The sequence below is a fragment of the Drosophila mauritiana genome, chromosome X, assembly GCF_004382145.1.
Source record: "Drosophila mauritiana strain mau12 chromosome X, ASM438214v1, whole genome shotgun sequence".
NCBI classification, from domain to species: domain Eukaryota; kingdom Metazoa; phylum Arthropoda; class Insecta; order Diptera; family Drosophilidae; genus Drosophila; species Drosophila mauritiana.
Window position 1 is genome coordinate 14,246,116 of NC_046672.1, and position 17,888 is coordinate 14,264,003.

Below are 17,888 nucleotides of genomic sequence, written 5' to 3' on the forward strand. Positions count from 1 at the left end.
CAGAAACACCCTCCCATACACCTACACCTCCAATCTCAAGTAGTTTATTTAATAAAAAAATATCTGACAGACTGCATAGCGTAGAAAGAATCAAACAGATCGATCACGAAATGTTCAATTTTCCGCAACAAAGTGGATTGCATCAATCATGGAACTTGCACAAACAGTGTTAATAAAAAAATATATAAATAAATAAGTGAAAACATGCACAAACATAGAAATAAATATATCGGGAAGTAACTCTAATCCCCACACAAAATCGAACTGAAACAAACCCATGGAAAAACTATTTGATTTTAAACGTTTTCAGGCTATAATTGAAAGTGGTTTTTTATTACTTTGTTTAAAAGTTACTAGAGATGTACACTATTATTTTGATTAATTTAATTATTCTGCACAGCACTGTTTCATTTTTCCAGTGCTGAAACCGCTGGGAGTGCGCAGCCAAATTGAAATCGACACAGAGGCGTTCAAGTGCCAGCGAATAGAGAGATCACGCCCCTTCCGGTAACGCCCCCTTTTTGGAGGGGGGCGCGGCCGGGGCTTATTTCCCCTTCCGGTGGAGTCGAACTCTTTGAGCGGCGAGGCATACCTAAGTCGGTAAATGAGCTTTCGGCAGCATCTTTGCAAATGAGTAAAGAAATCAAGAGCACGAAGTCGAGCAAGTTTTTGGCATCTTATTTCGTTCTGAAAGTCGCACTGAATTCCATTTCATGCTCCAATGTTGTCAGAGATTCGATTTCAGCTTATTTTCGTCGTCAGAAGTTCGTTTTGGGCCAAAGTGAAATATTAAATATTCAGTTGCAGCTGTGCAATGATGAAATGTTGCAACAATTTTCCCAGCACTGCCATATGAGTTATTTTTGAAAGTATCCAGGTAACACGCTTACTCCCTTCATACTACATTCATTGACATCCCAGAATTAATTGCTGTTCTCGTGAGTTGTGCTCATTAAACTTCCTAAAACCTTTCGTTGTTAGCTTTTGGATTTCGTGCTATTTCCGTGAACAATGGCGAGTCCAGAGTGAATGGTCGAATCAGAAAGTGAGTGCCAGCTAACGGACAAATGCATTCAGCATTTAATTTAATATTCTACAGTTTCCACAGAAGCGTGCTTTCATTTCATTGTCTCGACTGTCATCTCGAATTCATTCGTTCGTTTTCGTTTTCGGCTTCACTTGCCACTTCCACTCCAGAGTTCACCTTCAGTTCAGAGTTGCAGGACCTCATTTGGACTAAGCTCGTCCTTGCTGCCCGCTTTCAACTGGAATTACACTGGGAAAATGTGTCGTTAAACAAAGAGATTAGTGGGATATCTTGTGATGAAACTACTACTTTTTGCTTCTCACAAAATTAAAAGTAAAGCTCTTTTCGTATGGCACTTTCTATGCCATTTTCTATCTACAATTGATTGTTTTAGTTAATATACGACTATTTTTTGCCCTGTACATAACTCCTTCGGTTGTTGCATTATTGATAATTTCGTCTAGCTTCAAAGCTGGAACAAAGCCGCTTACGCCTATTTGTTTTCCCATACTTGGTTTTCCGTTGGCCGGACTTCTTGGCCATTTAAGGCGATCATTACACCTAGCCACACACAAAAGTCGACTCTGTGGGCCGCAGGACATCAAAGTCGTTTTCATTAATTGAACTGCTGTCTCAGCTCCATGGTCAAGTTGAAGTCCAAGTTACAGAGCTGCGGAGGCAAACATGGACCACTGGGCCACACAAAATCCGACCCCCAATCCAATTAAGTGTACTTTCTATGGCGCTTTTATCTGCAAGTGCTTGCTTTTTAACGCACTCAAAGGACAAGTCTGATGCCAAAAACTGCGAATGAGACTGAGGCTGTCATAAGTGGCGGATGGCGAATGGCGAATGGTGACTGGCTGCTGGCGAATCGACGACAATTCATTATCTTCTGCAAGTTGGTCCTGGTCGGGATGGATGGTGGGGACTAAGGACGCAGGACGCTTAATTATGTCAAACCGTATTAACTGGGGAACCAGGACCTCCTCTCCTTTACGTTCCGCCACTGTCAGTAATTAGAGACGTTGGACGATCCGCTCTGTGCCGAGTTATTGGCGTTGTCGTTTAGCATTCGGCATGGAAAACTTTTGAAATGCGTATGGCACGTGGTGCTGCACAGATGAAATGAGTAGAGTACTGAACAGTGGTACAATCTTTATTGTCATAACAGAAAAATAACATATAAGAAAGAAATTCTGTATTGCCAATTATCAGCATAAAAAATATTGGTTTTATTAAGTGATAGAAGATAGTTCCAAATGAATTCTGGATTTATTTTGTAATAATTTACTTATTTAATGACTGGTCTAATTCTATTTGGATTCATTTGGAATGCCATTTAGTATCTGTTAAATGCTGCTCCATTTTTGCTTTTCGAACTGATCTTCAAAGTTTTATTGCCTGCGCCATAATCAGTGTTCTCCTGGGGAGAAAGTTCTTTCACTAGGTCTATTAGCTCCACAGTGCGACCCAGTCACACACACTTGCGCGCTCGCACGCACACTGAGACATAGACACAAACACCGAGACAGCCACAGACACAGACACAGACGAACTCTTAAGTAACAGCTCATGATGGGCATCAACGAACTCGTAAAGGACGAACGATGCATGATAATTGAAGCTGCAGAAGCTACAGAAGCTATGGTGCTATAGTATCTGCCACGACGAAAGACTCTCGCGCATTTCATGCCAGAATTTATGGCTCCCTATCTGCCATCTGGGCCTCCAGTCACCCACTGCCTGCCAATCCACCCAAACCACCCGAACCACCTTTCAGCTGCCAGGAGAAAAAAAAGCACCCATCTAGTCGAGTGCCGCCAAGTAGTTGGGCAGTTTTTGAATGCGGCTCTTGTTTTTTGTTGCCGCCACTCGCCTTTTTTTTAGCCAGTCTTGGCGTTTTTATTGCCGGCAATTAAGTTAATAGGCAATAAAGCTTCTGGATTTTCCAAGGGGGGGCCAATTCCAAAAGCAGCGGCAGCAGTAGCATCACCAGCAGCAGATGCAGATACAGCTGCAGGCCCAAAATCCCCATCTACATTCCATTTCACTCCACTCCACTTCACTCGGCTCGTCTCCTTGCGAATCAATGTATTTTAGTGGATCTGAGTCTGCGAAATGGGCTTTCGCCTTTACTGCACTGCAAGTCCACTTCCAAATTAACTTCTTGTGCTGACTTTATTGGTCTGCGGCGATTTCCATCGCATCCGGGCTGTTGATTGTTTTCCAACTATTTGAATAACATTTTCGTGGAGATTTATGTGCTCACTTGGCGAGCAGACTGCGTTGCATGCGAGTTAATCATTTGGCAGTGAGATTTTTACAGAAATTAAATATTTATTTATAGTGAAACCATATAAAATAAACAGAATTCTTGGGGAGAAATAATACATTTTGAGGATATGTAAACTTAATGTTTCAGTGTCAGTTAGTTTAATTATTTATAGGCAGAGTGTAATATTTTCATAGTCAAGGGCATGAGCGCTTATAGTTGTATGTGTCACTGTTCCGCTAACCATCATGTACCGTCCATTGATCATTTCCGTTTCCGTGCCGTTCCAGGCGAGCATCCGGCGGCAATGCATACGGGCAACAACGGTAACTCCACGGCGTCCCAGCCGCCGGTCCTGCTGCCGCTGGTCCTGCTTACCTGCAGCACACTGATGCTCCTCCAGCTGGTGGCCAGCTGCTCCAGCCTCGTCCCGGCCACGCCCCCAGGCTGCAGGACCGTCCACCAAACAAGCACCTTCGCCGAGAAAAAGGCACTAGGACAACGAAGCAACCGGAACTGCCAGGATGTGCAGGAGGTCGAGGAGTCGCAGGATCTTCGCCGCAGAGGAGTCGAGTGGAGCCCGGTGCCCGGGACATAGCTCTTTAGCGGATCGAGAACCGGAAACGCTGACGAATTGCCAACAGGAATCGCATTTTAGGATGCCCTCTCTTGCGCTCACCACCCGCCCCTGTTCCTTGATTCCCTGGTTTTCCAGCTGCCGGCCCTTGGTTTCCGGTTTCCAGTGTCCGGTTTGGTCCTGCTCTCTCGTCCCACCTGTGGGCCTCTTTCTCCACCGCCACCGGACTTTGTGAGCGGGCTGGAGCTTATCCTGTTATCACTAAATTAAGTAGCCAGATTTGGTCCGCGGAAAAATACCACATATTTATCAGACTTTTCTAAAACTAACCAAAGATAGCTAATGCAGCGGGGTAAGAACGGAACAAGATTGGACCCCCAGAGAAATATTGAGATAGAACGTATGAGATATAACGAAATAGCAGAGGTAAGCAGATGATTTTCGTAATGGTGATGGGCGTGTTTATGGGGGCAGGTAAAAATAACTAATACACCTTGTAAATAGAGCCACTGACACGAGATTTCTCTTCCATTGATAAGTAACTGGTAAACGGAAACGGCGAGTGTATGAATTCTCATCTACTTAACTTCTTTCGGTTGGTAACAACTTTTACACACACAAACCACATTCTCTAGTACAAGAATAAGCTATAGGTGTCTAAACATATAAATAAATAAACGGCAAGTGGAGAACCCCATGCGATTTGCGGCAAGTCTAAGTACGATAAAGATAATGAATTTTTTTTTATAACTAGCATAAGTTCAAGACTATAGTAAAATGTAAGCAAAATGAGTGGGGTAACCGAAAAATAGCTAAAACGGATGGCAGATTAGCTAAGATTAGCAATGGATTGTTGAATTAAATGTGTACATATTAAACAAGTCAGCATAATTAGTCTATGGATATTTTTTTTGTTTTTTTTTTTGGCTACTCCCCATATATCAGATCAGAATAATCTCTACCTATATATAGGGCATTTTGATGTGTTTAGGGCTTAAGCGATATTAATTATTGTTGTATGTTGACAAAACGAAACGAATGGATAAAACCAAATGCCATTGAGAGCAGATATTGACATAGAGAACTAACCAACTATCCAGTAAAGCGTATTGCTAATTCAACTCGAGTATTTAAGTGTCTCTCTCTATCTATCTCTATCTCTCTCTATTTCTCTAAAACTCTCTAACTGACTCTCTCCAGAAAATTGAAGAAAATGCAGAAAAAGCAGAAAAACCCAGTCACAGACACACAGTAACTGTAATTTTAAGCCAAGCTAGTGGAAAGATAGAGATACACTGAAGAAAAACCATACTGCATCAGAGACAGAAGCAGAAGCAGAAGCAGATCCGCGATCCCACCCCAGAGTAAGGGTCTAACCCTATCCCAATCCCAGCCCCTAGAGATCTGGTGAGCCAGGCACTGGATACTTTTCATACGTTTTCGCTCCAAATGAAACAAAACAAAAACGAAAGATAATATGCAGAATACTCTCCATACTAAGCGTAAATATATGGATATGAATATGAATATGATGGTACCACTTAGTATGCATAACTATAATAAAGATACGGATGGGAAATAGAACGAAAACCAAAAGGATATATTTTATGAATGTGATGACGTTTAGCAAATTAAAAGTAAATGGAAGACACCCCAAATAAAGACCAAAAATTTCAAGAAATCCCATTAAAGTCGAGAAGAAGTCCCGGAAATCTTCGGAATGAAAGTGTTGAATGTGAATGCGAGATTTGGGCAGCCGAAAGGCAAAGAGCTCCTTCCAAAGGGCAACAAGCCCAAGGATCAATATCAGCATCATCCCAACCAGAATTCAAGATGCAATTCCCTTTGCTGGGGGAGCTGCAAGCGCATTTAATGTTGATGTATTTGTAAATGTATCTGTCAGTATTTTGATTTTCCTCTCCATCTATCCGCATGCACTAGTCTAAGCAAAACTCAACAAAACAAAAAACAAGTGTTTAAATGTTTATAAGCAAATTGAATGTAATTCAATATCAAACCGAAATAGATAAAAAGCGCATAGCAAAGGTGCAATAAAAATGAAACAAATCGAAACGACAACAATTTCTATGTATAAAATAAGGTGAAATAAAGTCCATGTTGCAGATGCTAAACCTATGAATATATGGTATATTGTAATTGAATGAAACCGATATTAATATGTAAATGATAAGCGATAATTAAAAATGTGTTGACCCCGTTACTCGTATTATGTTTGTTCGATATGTGTATATTAATTTTATGAAGCTCTTTTTATCGTTGTTCCCCCTTTCTTTGTGTTCTTTTTTATTTATTCGTTTTTTTTTTATTGTTTTTCCGCGTGTTTTGTTTTTGCGGTAGAGTTAATTAAAGGAAAACGTAAACAGAAAGTGCGTGAAGTGCAAAAACAATTTTAAAGTAAATATGTTAAATACAATTTTAAGCATAAACAATGGCGTCAAAAGCAAACAATTTTAATGTGGTTAAATAAGAAAAATGCCGAATTCAATGGAAAATATGTGTGTTGTTCCATTTGAAACGGGACACTTTGAAATATTACAATTCATAATAACTATAATTACGAAAAAGGGTAAGAGAATGGCATCCTACCATCACGTGGAACAAGAGTTACGGATTAAATTGCATAGGTCTAAGATCAAATTAAGGAAGCTAATTACCAGGCCACACTCACACACATGCCTACTCACCACACACACACACACACACACACCATCACATTCACACAGACACAGACATACAGTGAAAACCATGCAATTTGAGCCGAAAGACGAGAGATTCGATCAGAAAAACCAAATATGAATTCAATAAAAGTGTAAAAAACAAAAAAAAAAACTCAAACGTTGTATTTTCATTTGGAAATTCAGAACAATGGTCCTGCCACCCAGATGTGAACACTTTGTGACCGTTTTGTGGCCATTTCCGGTCCAATTGGGAAACGGAATTCCATTCGTCATTCGCCAGCCTTTAATTTGATAGCTCACAAATTTGTTGACACATCCAAACGAATTCACCCAGAATTAGAGTGCGGAAAAAATATAATATGAAAAATGCATATAATTTATGCATACGCCATTTTTTCCATCCAGCTGTTGATGATGTGCAATTAAAAGTACACGGCTATCGTGTATGCCACGTGTGCAAATGTGCATGTGTGTGTGTGTGCATGCATAAAATGATGTCAACTAGGCAATTAAGTTATGGCCGTCTGGGCCAGGTGTTAAAATTGCGACCAAATCGATTAGCGCCCGGCACGAAAATGGAAAAAAAAACTTTGAAAATATGGCCAAAGTGGACTTTGAGAAAAATGTAAAGAGGAAGGCTCATGGAAATGGTTAAGGAAGAAAGGAAGTAAGTATTTAAGTAAAAGGTTGTTGCAAATTCAACAGATGTTCGCAACAAAAAATACCTAAATTGTGTGTACCTTTAGTTAAAAACTCTTCTGCATCGAACAATATAACAGGATTTGATATTTAAAATATTTTAATTTAAAACAACATATTTGTAAGCTTAGTTGTTGAATGGAAAACTTTTCCATCCATTTAAAGTCGCGCTTTGTTTGAAAACTCGTTCGTTGAAATCCGATTGTGTCCACTCCATTTTAATTTATTGTAATTAATATTTAATTTACTAGACGGCTTCGATTGCCAACAGTTCTGCGTCGCTCTCTCTCTTTCTCTTTCACCCGTTTGTATCTGTCTCTGTCTGTGGTCGCATTGAATGTTTTATTTGATTTAATTTCGCAGTGTCAGATATGATTGCACTGCAGTTTTTTCCGTTTTATTTGACTTCGGCCGCTGGTGAGGTTTTCCCTTTATTTTCATTCATTTCGCTTTACATTTTTGCGGGACTTTTGCATATTGCCTTGTTTTTTATAGTTAAATTAATTTGCATAATGCACGACACTTTTGAATCATGGACGTGGACGTGGACATGAAAGAAGCCTTAACTCCATGACCGCGTCCACGTCCAATCCAATGCAGCGCGACCAATCCTCCAGAAATCGATGTAAATGCAAATGGCCATAAATTACGACTCCCCTCTGTCTCGGCATATTAACTTAATTAGTTGAACGTTATTCGCCCGCCCACTTCGCCACTTTTATTTGCGAATTTAATCGCAATTTTATTAAATGTTTTTATAATGAGACAGAACCGGAGACTGTTTCCTATATGAAATATTAATAATTATATCCCAGATCAATGGATGCCGGCACGGCACTGGCAGCGGCGAGCTGGCGCGATTGAAATCGTTGTCATTGTCTGACAGTTTTCATTAAGGACCTTAACGTCCGTCCTTTAAAAGTGCAGGGGCACTGGACATCCGGCCAAACAATGCCAGCGACATCGGATAATGCAGCTCCGGCTTTGTGCAGCTCATTTTGATTGGATTCTGTTCAGTGCCGTGCCGGCTGAAAGCCATCAGAGTGCGCCAGTAACCGGCAAAATGTCCCATTACTCGGGATAAGTTAAGTTCTGCCGAGGAGTGCAAAGGACCTCACTCTCCAAAGAGGCCTGCAAAAACTTAATTGGCCATTAATCGGGCTAAAGGCAAAATCCTGTGGTTTTACAGAGAGGATCTTGGCCAAATACTAAAATGGGATACTATATCATATAGCGGTTACAGGGATTAAAACTCCTTTTAAGCTTTCAAACTCGATCAAGCTATAGATTGGATAAATCAGAAAAGGGTACCATAGTATTCCAAGAACAGCCTCCTCAATTATTTGTATTAAGTACATTGACATCTTTAATCCCAAACTTACCGCTCACTCATCCTTGTCTGCTTGGCGATTTGTTTCTTAGCCAACCTTTCTGGATCAAGTGGAACAAAGATGTCCTTCCCTTCAAATATTTCCACTAACTTTGTTCCGTGCAGCTGGTATCTGTTTAGTCCTTCCAGCCTAGGAACATTCTGCCATTCCCAAACATTGTCCATTTGTCGCTGCTTTTTATATTATTTACGCTCGTTTAATTTTTCGCATGCTTTCTTTATTCGACGCGCTCAAGTATTTTAACAAATTTTACAACTTTTTAAGCGGGTCTAAGCGGCAGCGGCCACCTGCCACTGAACTGAACCCACCCGCCCAGCCACCGCCCACTTTTGACCCCATACAAAGGACATGCGGCCTTGGCTTTTGGTGGCGAGTCCTTTTTTGCAGCGCTACAAGGAGGAGGCTTGCTTAAACGTTTTGTGGAGCATATTTGTTGGCCATAAATTAACACGCCGCTCGCCTGCTTAATCTTTTTATGGCCTAGGCCTCGCCCACCTCCCTTCACTGACCCCGCCGCCCACTTGAACCGTCCCCCCTCCCAAAAAAATTTAATAATTTGCTCAACATTAACCACTTGGCGGCCTGTTGTTGTCCTTGGGCTTTCGGCTTGTTGTCAACGTTTTTTTGCTGCTAATTATAAGGGGATTATTTGCTTATCCTTCGAGGTGTAAGGCGGCCAACATAAATTCACAGTCGGCAGGTGGGCGTGGCAGGCGATGGGTGGTGGGTGATAAACAAAGGCATACAAGGGATGCCCACTTATTGTCCGCCCAGCTGTAAATTAACCGCTTGCCCACCCATTCGCCCATCCGTTCATCCACTCAAGTCTGCCATAAATTTCCAATTAAAAGGTGTAATAAGCGTTTGTTCCGCTTCGGCTATGAATAACATTTTGGGCGCCGAATCCCCTTGCCCCGCACTTCACCTAACTTGTCAGCAGCTGCGACTTTGTAATGCAATTGCAATAAAACAAACTACAAAATGGCCAACGGGGCGAATACGAAAGCCCCCGGGGATCAAAGTAATGGTTGGGTATGATGGCAGCAAGGAAAGGTGGCTTTTCGCACCGTGGGACAGAAGTCTGTTTGCCCAGAGAGATTTTCTTCGAAGGACAACTTTAATTAATTACAGCAGTGCTCAGTCGTCAAAGTAACTCAGGTAAAATTGATTTGGAATTAAGCAAGGCTGCCAAGATAAATCTGCTCAAAGAAGCTGTGAATGCAAGCAGATAGCCTTACAAAAATCTAAATCAAATAAGAGGCGAAAGCAGAAAACAGGTGAACTTTATAGAAAGCCAATATGATTTAAAAACAAAAAGAAATGAAAAAAGTATTTGTTTTTCAACAACAATTCAACAATTCAATTTTCGACAACAATTCCTATTTTTAGCCAATACTTTGGGGTTTCAGTTTCCTTTTTTTATAGCTTAAACATTGTTAAAAATCATTTGGGCGTAATGATTCCAATCTACTGGCCATTTCCAATCTGATCGCACTTCTTTTTCCACGGTGCCCTTCTGACCTGTGGGCAATTAAAAGCGGGTTCGAAGTTCAGTGCGAGTTGCAAATTATATGCGCATTTAATGAAGTGTGCCAGGCTCACAAACACACATTTCACACATGTGACTACGTGCAGTCATTAAACATCACACCCATCTTACCGCCCACCCATTCTCACCTGGGGCCCCCCGGTCAAAGGTCACGCGCTAGCCGGGCCAAAAGGTCACTTAAACAAAATGAAATGAATAAATGCATGAGCTCCACTCATCTTGGGAATCGGGGAGGTGGTGCTGGGCACAGAGGAGCGAGGCTGGGGAGGATGGCCCGACCTGCTCCATCGAATGGCCAACTAAACGGTTTGTAATGGACGCCTTGGCTGCCGGGATTGAAACTTAATTGCAAAAATTTTAACAAACACTCGCAGCAATAACAATAATTTTAACCAACTGCAGTGGGTGGACAATGGGGAGATATCCTGGCTGGCTGTTTGCTTGGCTGCCTGACTGGCTTCCTTTTGCCAGGAGTCAAGATTTATGCGCCACAGACTGAAATTAGAAACGCTTTCCCTCCCTGTGTCCTTGTTTTTTGGCCAGCAGTAAACAAGGCTGTGCCACGCCCCCTCTCCCTTACAAGACAGAAAAGAATGGGCGGACAGGAGGATGGTGGTGTTGCTGGCCAATGGCCATTAGTTGTTGCTGTTCGCCTTTTTCGCGGCGACAAGTGCACTTTATTAGCGCTTTTCATTTCGCTCCTTCGAAGCCTCCCAGTGTCCTGCTGAGGAGAATATTTCCTCTTCTTTTTTTTGCCCTCCTCGGCGAGAGCCATTTGGCATAAATGCGTTCATTAAAGGCACATTGACACGGCGCCGCAGTGGGTCAGCATAAGGACTCGGCGAGGTCCTTGCCTCGGGCAGCACTTACGCCATGTAACCCTAGTTATTGATGCTATGCGGTCGAGGTACTTAAAGTAGTTTTGTGACGTTTGTGTGGTATATTTTAAAGGGTATAACAAACCCATAGATTTATGTAGCTGATAGAGGAGAATTTTCATATAAAACTATATATTTTAATAAGCATGCAAGCAAACTGGTGAATAATACATAAACTTCGGAAAAGGCAAGCCTTGCAAAATATGAATTATCAGTACCACAAACTGGCATTAGAGCTTAATTGGCTATTAGTTTTGCATCGTAAAAGATCAGTGGCTATTATAAAAGCAGACAACCCGATTATACTCTCACAATGACTTATTTTCATTTATATATGTATTTTCTATCAACCTTAAATTTTAGATAACGGAACTCAGAAGGGAAATTTGATTTTCGAACAGCCTTGGTGCATTTTAAACTATTTTAATATTTCTTTCTCTATAAATGTTGGAGACTGGCAGAAAATATGGCACATCCACTTCCCTGGAGAACTGGTGTAATCGGTCAAAGGGTCCACATGAGCTGGAGTCTCCTTGTTTAGCTGCAAGCTCCTTGTTCTTTAGCGCAGCTAACGCCTTGACCTGTTATTTATGCTGACCGCAGTCACGTCCTGGCTAAGTGCTCATGTGTGCCCCTCGTGCTGCGTTCTTTGACCCCCCTCAACCACCATTTTTCTTCTAGCCATCAGTGTATGGTGTATTTGTGTCGACATTTGCCGTGGCATTTATAAAATTGTGCATAATTTAAGCTCAGCAGTTGCGGCGGACTCCCATTCGCCAAGCGGAGCAGAACAAACCAAGCCAAACCAGAGTGACCGACCACATGAATGATGGTTCCCGTGGAGCCGGCTAAAGGATAATATGGAGAGGGTGCACAGGGAGAAATGTACGAAGACATCTATAAAATCAGCATGAAAGCCTCTCTGATAGCTCTTAACACTATGGTGATTGAAAAGTGGCACATACTTGTGTCAAATATCAGTAAGAATTTCCATTTCATTGGCAAAGGTACTTAGCAAATTGAATAACTGATGGGATTGTGCTGACTAATTTTTTTCCTCTGTGTGTGGCGCAAGGTTCACGTCTCCGGCGTCGACGCATTGCAATTGCAGCTGCGCCGGCGACATTAGGATGGGGGAGAACTGGGTGAGGATGGCGGAAGGACGACGCCGACACGGCAACTTGAAAAGCATAATGAAGGATAATGAGTTCTTGATTAGTACAAAGTGGAAAATTGTGTATTTTTGCCCTGTCGCGCAGTGCGTATAAGCTTTGGCCCATCAGCTTGGGAAACTCCCTCCGCCCACCGAGCGTTGGAGACCCCCACCCCTCAGCAGGCACCAATTAACTGTAATTAGGGTCGCCCCATTTCTGCGTGACCAGAGCAAACAAACACCCAGCACTCGAAAAAAGTAGGCGGGCCATTTGCCCGATTGCCATAGGCATCCCCTCTCTTCTCTCACCACTCTAACCAAAAAAATAAAAAGTGGCCAAGAAACCGATCCGCGGCTTGCAGATACTCGTAAAAGGGGCCAATGCATGGGCACTGGGTAAATACCTAAGTGCAGGACCAACAACAAAAACATTCCGCTCACCGATACCCGCATTTTGCAGCTACCGCTCATATGCGTTCTGCGTATACGTAATGCGTATTGCGTATACGCCGTGTAAACAGGACGGCCGCCCCATCGAAAACACCGCATGGTAAATAAGAATCACGAGTAAACGAGAGTGTACAAAAAACACAACAATAAAATGCTGAAAAATCAACACCATTTTCAGGACTCTTCCATTTTATGCCCGCTGTAGTTCTTTTTATATTTATATTTATTTTTATTTTACCACTCGTTCAGTCTGGTTTCCCCGAACTCTTTATAGTTTCGTTTTGCAGGAAGTTGTTGGTATACCCTAGAACTAAGGGTTCAGTGACAGCATAATGAAACTTTTAACCAGGTACAAAATATAAGATTCCTTTTTAAGCTTTTCAATATCTGTAAATATTTGGGTTGCCTCCAAAAACATAACTAGAAAATACGTTACTTTTCTTTACTTTTTTTCAATAAGACAGTCAATTTTAAGCTTTTTGTGCATAAATGTAATTAAACAATCTGTAAGAGCATTTTAAAAGATTATTTAAAGGGCATTCGAAAATAGTTTAAAAACAAAATGTTTATTTTATTTGCTCCTTTTTATATGAATTGATTTTCTTGGCTGGACTTTTGTTGGATTTCCGCATTCGCATGCAAATCGACGATTAATCAAAATACCACTTTCTCCAATTGTTGCTGGAAATTACATTTTTCGCGTTTTCGCTGACTGAAATGACAAATTTACACAATTGGCAGCCGATCAGGCATTGGCTCCGCCGAATGGCAATGGCCATGACGAAAGTCAAATTGCGAAAGTTAATGGAAATAAGTGAGAATCGAGCGAAGCCACAGCAAATGCAACAACTTGTCCACTTGGTTCCTCCTGAATTTCGATTTATAGTGTTTCGGAAAAGCGTCCCTGCTGGCTTAAAAGAATTATTCGGACGTTGGCCATTCGGATGGGTGAGTCTACAAGCCTTAATTTGTGGTTCTGGGCAGTCGGAATGCACGTTACTGGTATTGCAGTCCGTAAAAATGCATATACAAAATGCACTTAAAGGTTTTGGCTATGACAATAGATATTTTGCTGCCAATATGGAATTCCATTAAAAAATGCGAAAATTGGTCAGAACATTTATAAAAAAAGCATAGGGATTTTTTGAAAAATTTGATTATGTTACCCCTTATAAAAAATGCGAAAAATTACAAAAAAAGCATAGGGATCATTAGACTTGGTTATTATCTGCACAAAAATATTATTCTTTTAGCTGTGTGGTAATTTTAAGCCAAGTTGTGATTAAAGACGGCATCCAAGAAATCAACTATTTGGTAAAAGTCTTTTTCTCATTTTCCGTATAAAAATATTCAGTTTTTTCTCCATAAAATTGGAAATAATAGTCCAAAAATAAAATGTCATACCTCGTTGAGCTCGGTATTTAATTTCTAATCTTTCTGGATTCCAACTTTAAAATTTTAATTTTTTGGCATTTTTTGAAAAATTTGATGATGTTACCCCTTATAAAAATATGCGAAAAATTACAAAAAATGTATTTTACCCTTGGCTCCCAAAAAATCATAGGGATCATTAGAATTGGTTATTATCTGCACAAAAATATTATTCTTTTAGCTGTGTGGTCATTTTTAGCCAAGTTGTGATTAAAGACGGCATCCAAGAAATCAACTATTTGGTAAAAGTCTTTTTCTCATTTTCCGTATAAAAATATTCAGTTTTTTCTCCATAAAATTGGAAATAATAGTCCAAAAATAAAATGTCATACCTTGTTGAGCTCGGTATTTAATTTCTAATCTTTCTGGATTCCAACTTTAGAATTTTAATTTTGTGGCATTTTTTGAAAAATTTGATGATGTTACCCCTTATAAAAATATGCGAAAAATTACAAAAAATGTATTTTACCCTTGGCTCCCAAAAAATCATAGGGATAATTAGAATTGGTTATTATCTGCACAAAAATATTATTCTTTTAGCTGTGTGGTCATTTTTAGCCAAGTTGTGATTAAAGACGGCATCCAAGAAATCAACTATTTGGTAAAAGTCTTTTTCTCATTTTCCGTATAAAAATATTCAGTTTTTTCTCCATAAAATTGGAAATAATAGTCCAAAAATAAAATGTCATACCTCGTTGAGCTCGGTATTTAATTTCTAATCTTTCTGGATTCCAACTTTAAAACTTTAATTTTTTGGCATTTTTTGAAAAATTTGATGATGTTACCCCTTTTAAAAAAATGCGAAAAATCACAAAAAATGTATTTTACCCTTGGCTCCCAAAAAATCATAGGGATCATTAGAATTGGTTATTATCTGCACAAAAATATTATTCTTTTAGCTGTGTGGTCATTTTTAGCCAAGTTGTGATTAAAGACGGCATCCAAGAAATCAACTATTTGGTAAAAGTCTTTTTCTCATTTTCCGTATAAAAATATTCAGTTTTTTCTCCATAAAATTGGAAATAATAGTCCAAAAATAAAATGTCATACCTCGTTGAGCTCGGTATTTAATTTCTAATCTTTCTGGATTCCAACTTTAAAATTTAAATTTTTTGGCATTTTTTGTAAAATTTGATGATGTTACCCCTTATAAAAATATGCGAAAAATTACAAAAAATGTATTTTACCCTTGGCTCCCAAAAAATCATAGGGATCATTAGAATTGGTTATTATCTGCACAAAAATATTATTCTTTTAGCTGTGTGGTCATTTTTAGCCAAGTTGTGATTAAAGACGGCATCCAAGAAATCAACTATTTGGTAAAAGTCTTTTTCTCATTTTCCGTATAAAAATATTCAGTTTTTTCTCCGTAAAATTGGAAATAATAGTCCAAAAATGGAATGTCATACCTCGTTGAGCTCGGTATTTAATTTCTAATCTTTCTGGATTCCAACTTTAAAATTTTAATTTTTTGGCATATTTTTAAAAATTTGATGATGTTACCCCTTATAAAAAAATGCGAAAAATTACAAAAAATGTATTTTACCCTTGGCTCCCAAAAAATCATAGGGATCATTAGAATTGGTTATTATCTGCACAAAAATGTTATTCTTTTAGCTGTGTGGTCATTTTTAGCCAAGTTGTGATTAAAGACGGCATCCAAGAAATCAACTATTTGGTAAAAGTCTTTTTCTCATTTTCCGTATAAAAATATTCAGTTTTTTCTCCATAAAATTGGAAATAATAGTCCAAAAATAAAATGTCATACCTCGTTGAGCTCGGTATTTAATTTCTAATCTTTCTGGATTCCAACTTTAAAACTTTAATTTTTTGGCATTTTTTGAAAAATTTGATGATGTTACCCCTTTTAAAAAAATGCGAAAAATCACAAAAAATGTATTTTACCCTTGGCTCCCAAAAAATCATAGGGATCATTAGAATTGGTTATTATCTGCACAAAAATATTATTCTTTTAGCTGTGTGGTCATTTTTAGCCAAGTTGTGATTAAAGACGGCATTCAAGAAATCAACTATTTGGTAAAAGTCTTTTTCTCATTTTCCGTATAAAAATATTCAGTTTTTTCTCCATAAAATTGGAAATAATAGTCCAAAAATAAAATGTCATACCTCGTTGAGCTCGGTATTTAATTTCTAATCTTTCTGGATTCCAACTTTAAAATTTTAATTTTTTGGCATTTTTTGAAAAATTTGATGATGTTACCCCTTATAAAAATATGCGAAAAATTACAAAAAATGTATTTTACCCTTGGCTCCCAAAAAATCATAGGGATCATTAGAATTGGTTATTATCTGCACAAAAATATTATTCTTTTAGCTGTGTGGTCATTTTTAGCCAAGTTGTGATTAAAGACGGCATCCAAGAAATCAACTATTTGGTAAAAGTCTTTTTCTCATTTTCCGTATAAAAATATTCAGTTTTTTCTCCGTAAAATTGGAAATAATAGTCCAAAAATGGAATGTCATACCTCGTTGAGCTCGGTATTTAATTTCTAATCTTTCTGGATTCCAACTTTAAAATTTTAATTTTTTGGCATATTTTTAAAAATTTGATGATGTTACCCCTTATAAAAAAATGCGAAAAATTACAAAAAATGTATTTTACCCTTGGCTCCCAAAAAATCATAGGGATCATTAGAATTGGTTATTATCTGCACAAAAATGTTATTCTTTTAGCTGTGTGGTCATTTTTAGCCAAGTTGTGATTAAAGACGGCATCCAAGAAATCAACTATTTGGTAAAAGTCTTTTTCTCATTTTCCGTATAAAAATATTCAGTTTTTTCTCCATAAAATTGGAAATAATAGTCCAAAAATAAAATGTCATACCTCGTTGAGCTCGGTATTTAATTTCTAATCTTTCTGGATTCCAACTTTAGAATTTTAATTTTGTGGCATTTTTTGAAAAATTTGATGATGTTACCCCTTATAAAAATATGCGAAAAATTACAAAAAATGTATTTTACCCTTGGCTCCCAAAAAATCATAGGGATCATTAGAATTGGTTATTATCTGCACAAAAATATTATTCTTTTAGCTGTGTGGTCATTTTTAGCCAAGTTGTGATTAAAGACGGCATCCAAGAAATCAACTATTTGGTAAAAGTCTTTTTCTCATTTTCCGTATAAAAATATTCAGTTTTTTCTCCATAAAATTGGAAATAATAGTCCAAAAATAAAATGTCATACCTCGTTGAGCTCGGTATTTAATTTCTAATCTTTCTGGATTCCAACTTTAAAACTTTAATTTTTTGGCATTTTTTGAAAAATTTGATGATGTTACCCCTTTTAAAAAAATGCGAAAAATCACAAAAAATGTATTTTACCCTTGGCTCCCAAAAAATCATAGGGATCATTAGAATTGGTTATTATCTGCACAAAAATATTATTCTTTTAGCTGTGTGGTCATTTTTAGCCAAGTTGTGATTAAAGACGGCATCCAAGAAATCAACTATTTGGTAAAAGTCTTTTTCTCATTTTCCGTATAAAAATATTCAGTTTTTTCTCCATAAAATTGGAAATAATAGTCCAAAAATAAAATGTCATACCTCGTTGAGCTCGGTATTTAATTTCTAATCTTTCTGGATTCCAACTTTAAAATTTTAATTTTTTGGCATTTTTTGAAAAATTTGATGATGTTACCCCTTATAAAAATATGCGAAAAATTACAAAAAATGTATTTTACCCTTGGCTCCCAAAAAATCATAGGGATCATTAGAATTGGTTATTATCTGCACAAAAATA

General features: G+C 38.5%; 2 protein-coding genes across 4 annotated transcripts in view; both read left to right on the top strand.

Annotated features, from left to right (window-relative positions):
• The window catches only part of LOC117147010 (zwei Ig domain protein zig-8), a 133,495-nt gene extending 127,480 nt beyond the window's left edge, over window positions 1–6,015 (top strand). For all 3 annotated transcript variants that reach the window (XM_033313693.1, XM_033313695.1, XM_033313694.1), the window contains one exon: window positions 3,593–6,015. In XM_033313693.1, the coding sequence (XP_033169584.1) occupies window positions 3,593–3,900 (308 nt within the window). In that variant the 3' untranslated portion in view covers window positions 3,901–6,015. The remainder of the gene's footprint in view (window positions 1–3,592) is intronic.
• The window catches only part of LOC117147013, a 63,742-nt gene continuing 50,054 nt past the window's right edge, over window positions 4,201–17,888 (top strand). The window contains exon 1 of the mRNA XM_033313698.1: window positions 4,201–4,305. Coding sequence (XP_033169589.1) covers window positions 4,222–4,305 — 84 coding nt within the window. The 5' untranslated portion in view covers window positions 4,201–4,221. The remainder of the gene's footprint in view (window positions 4,306–17,888) is intronic.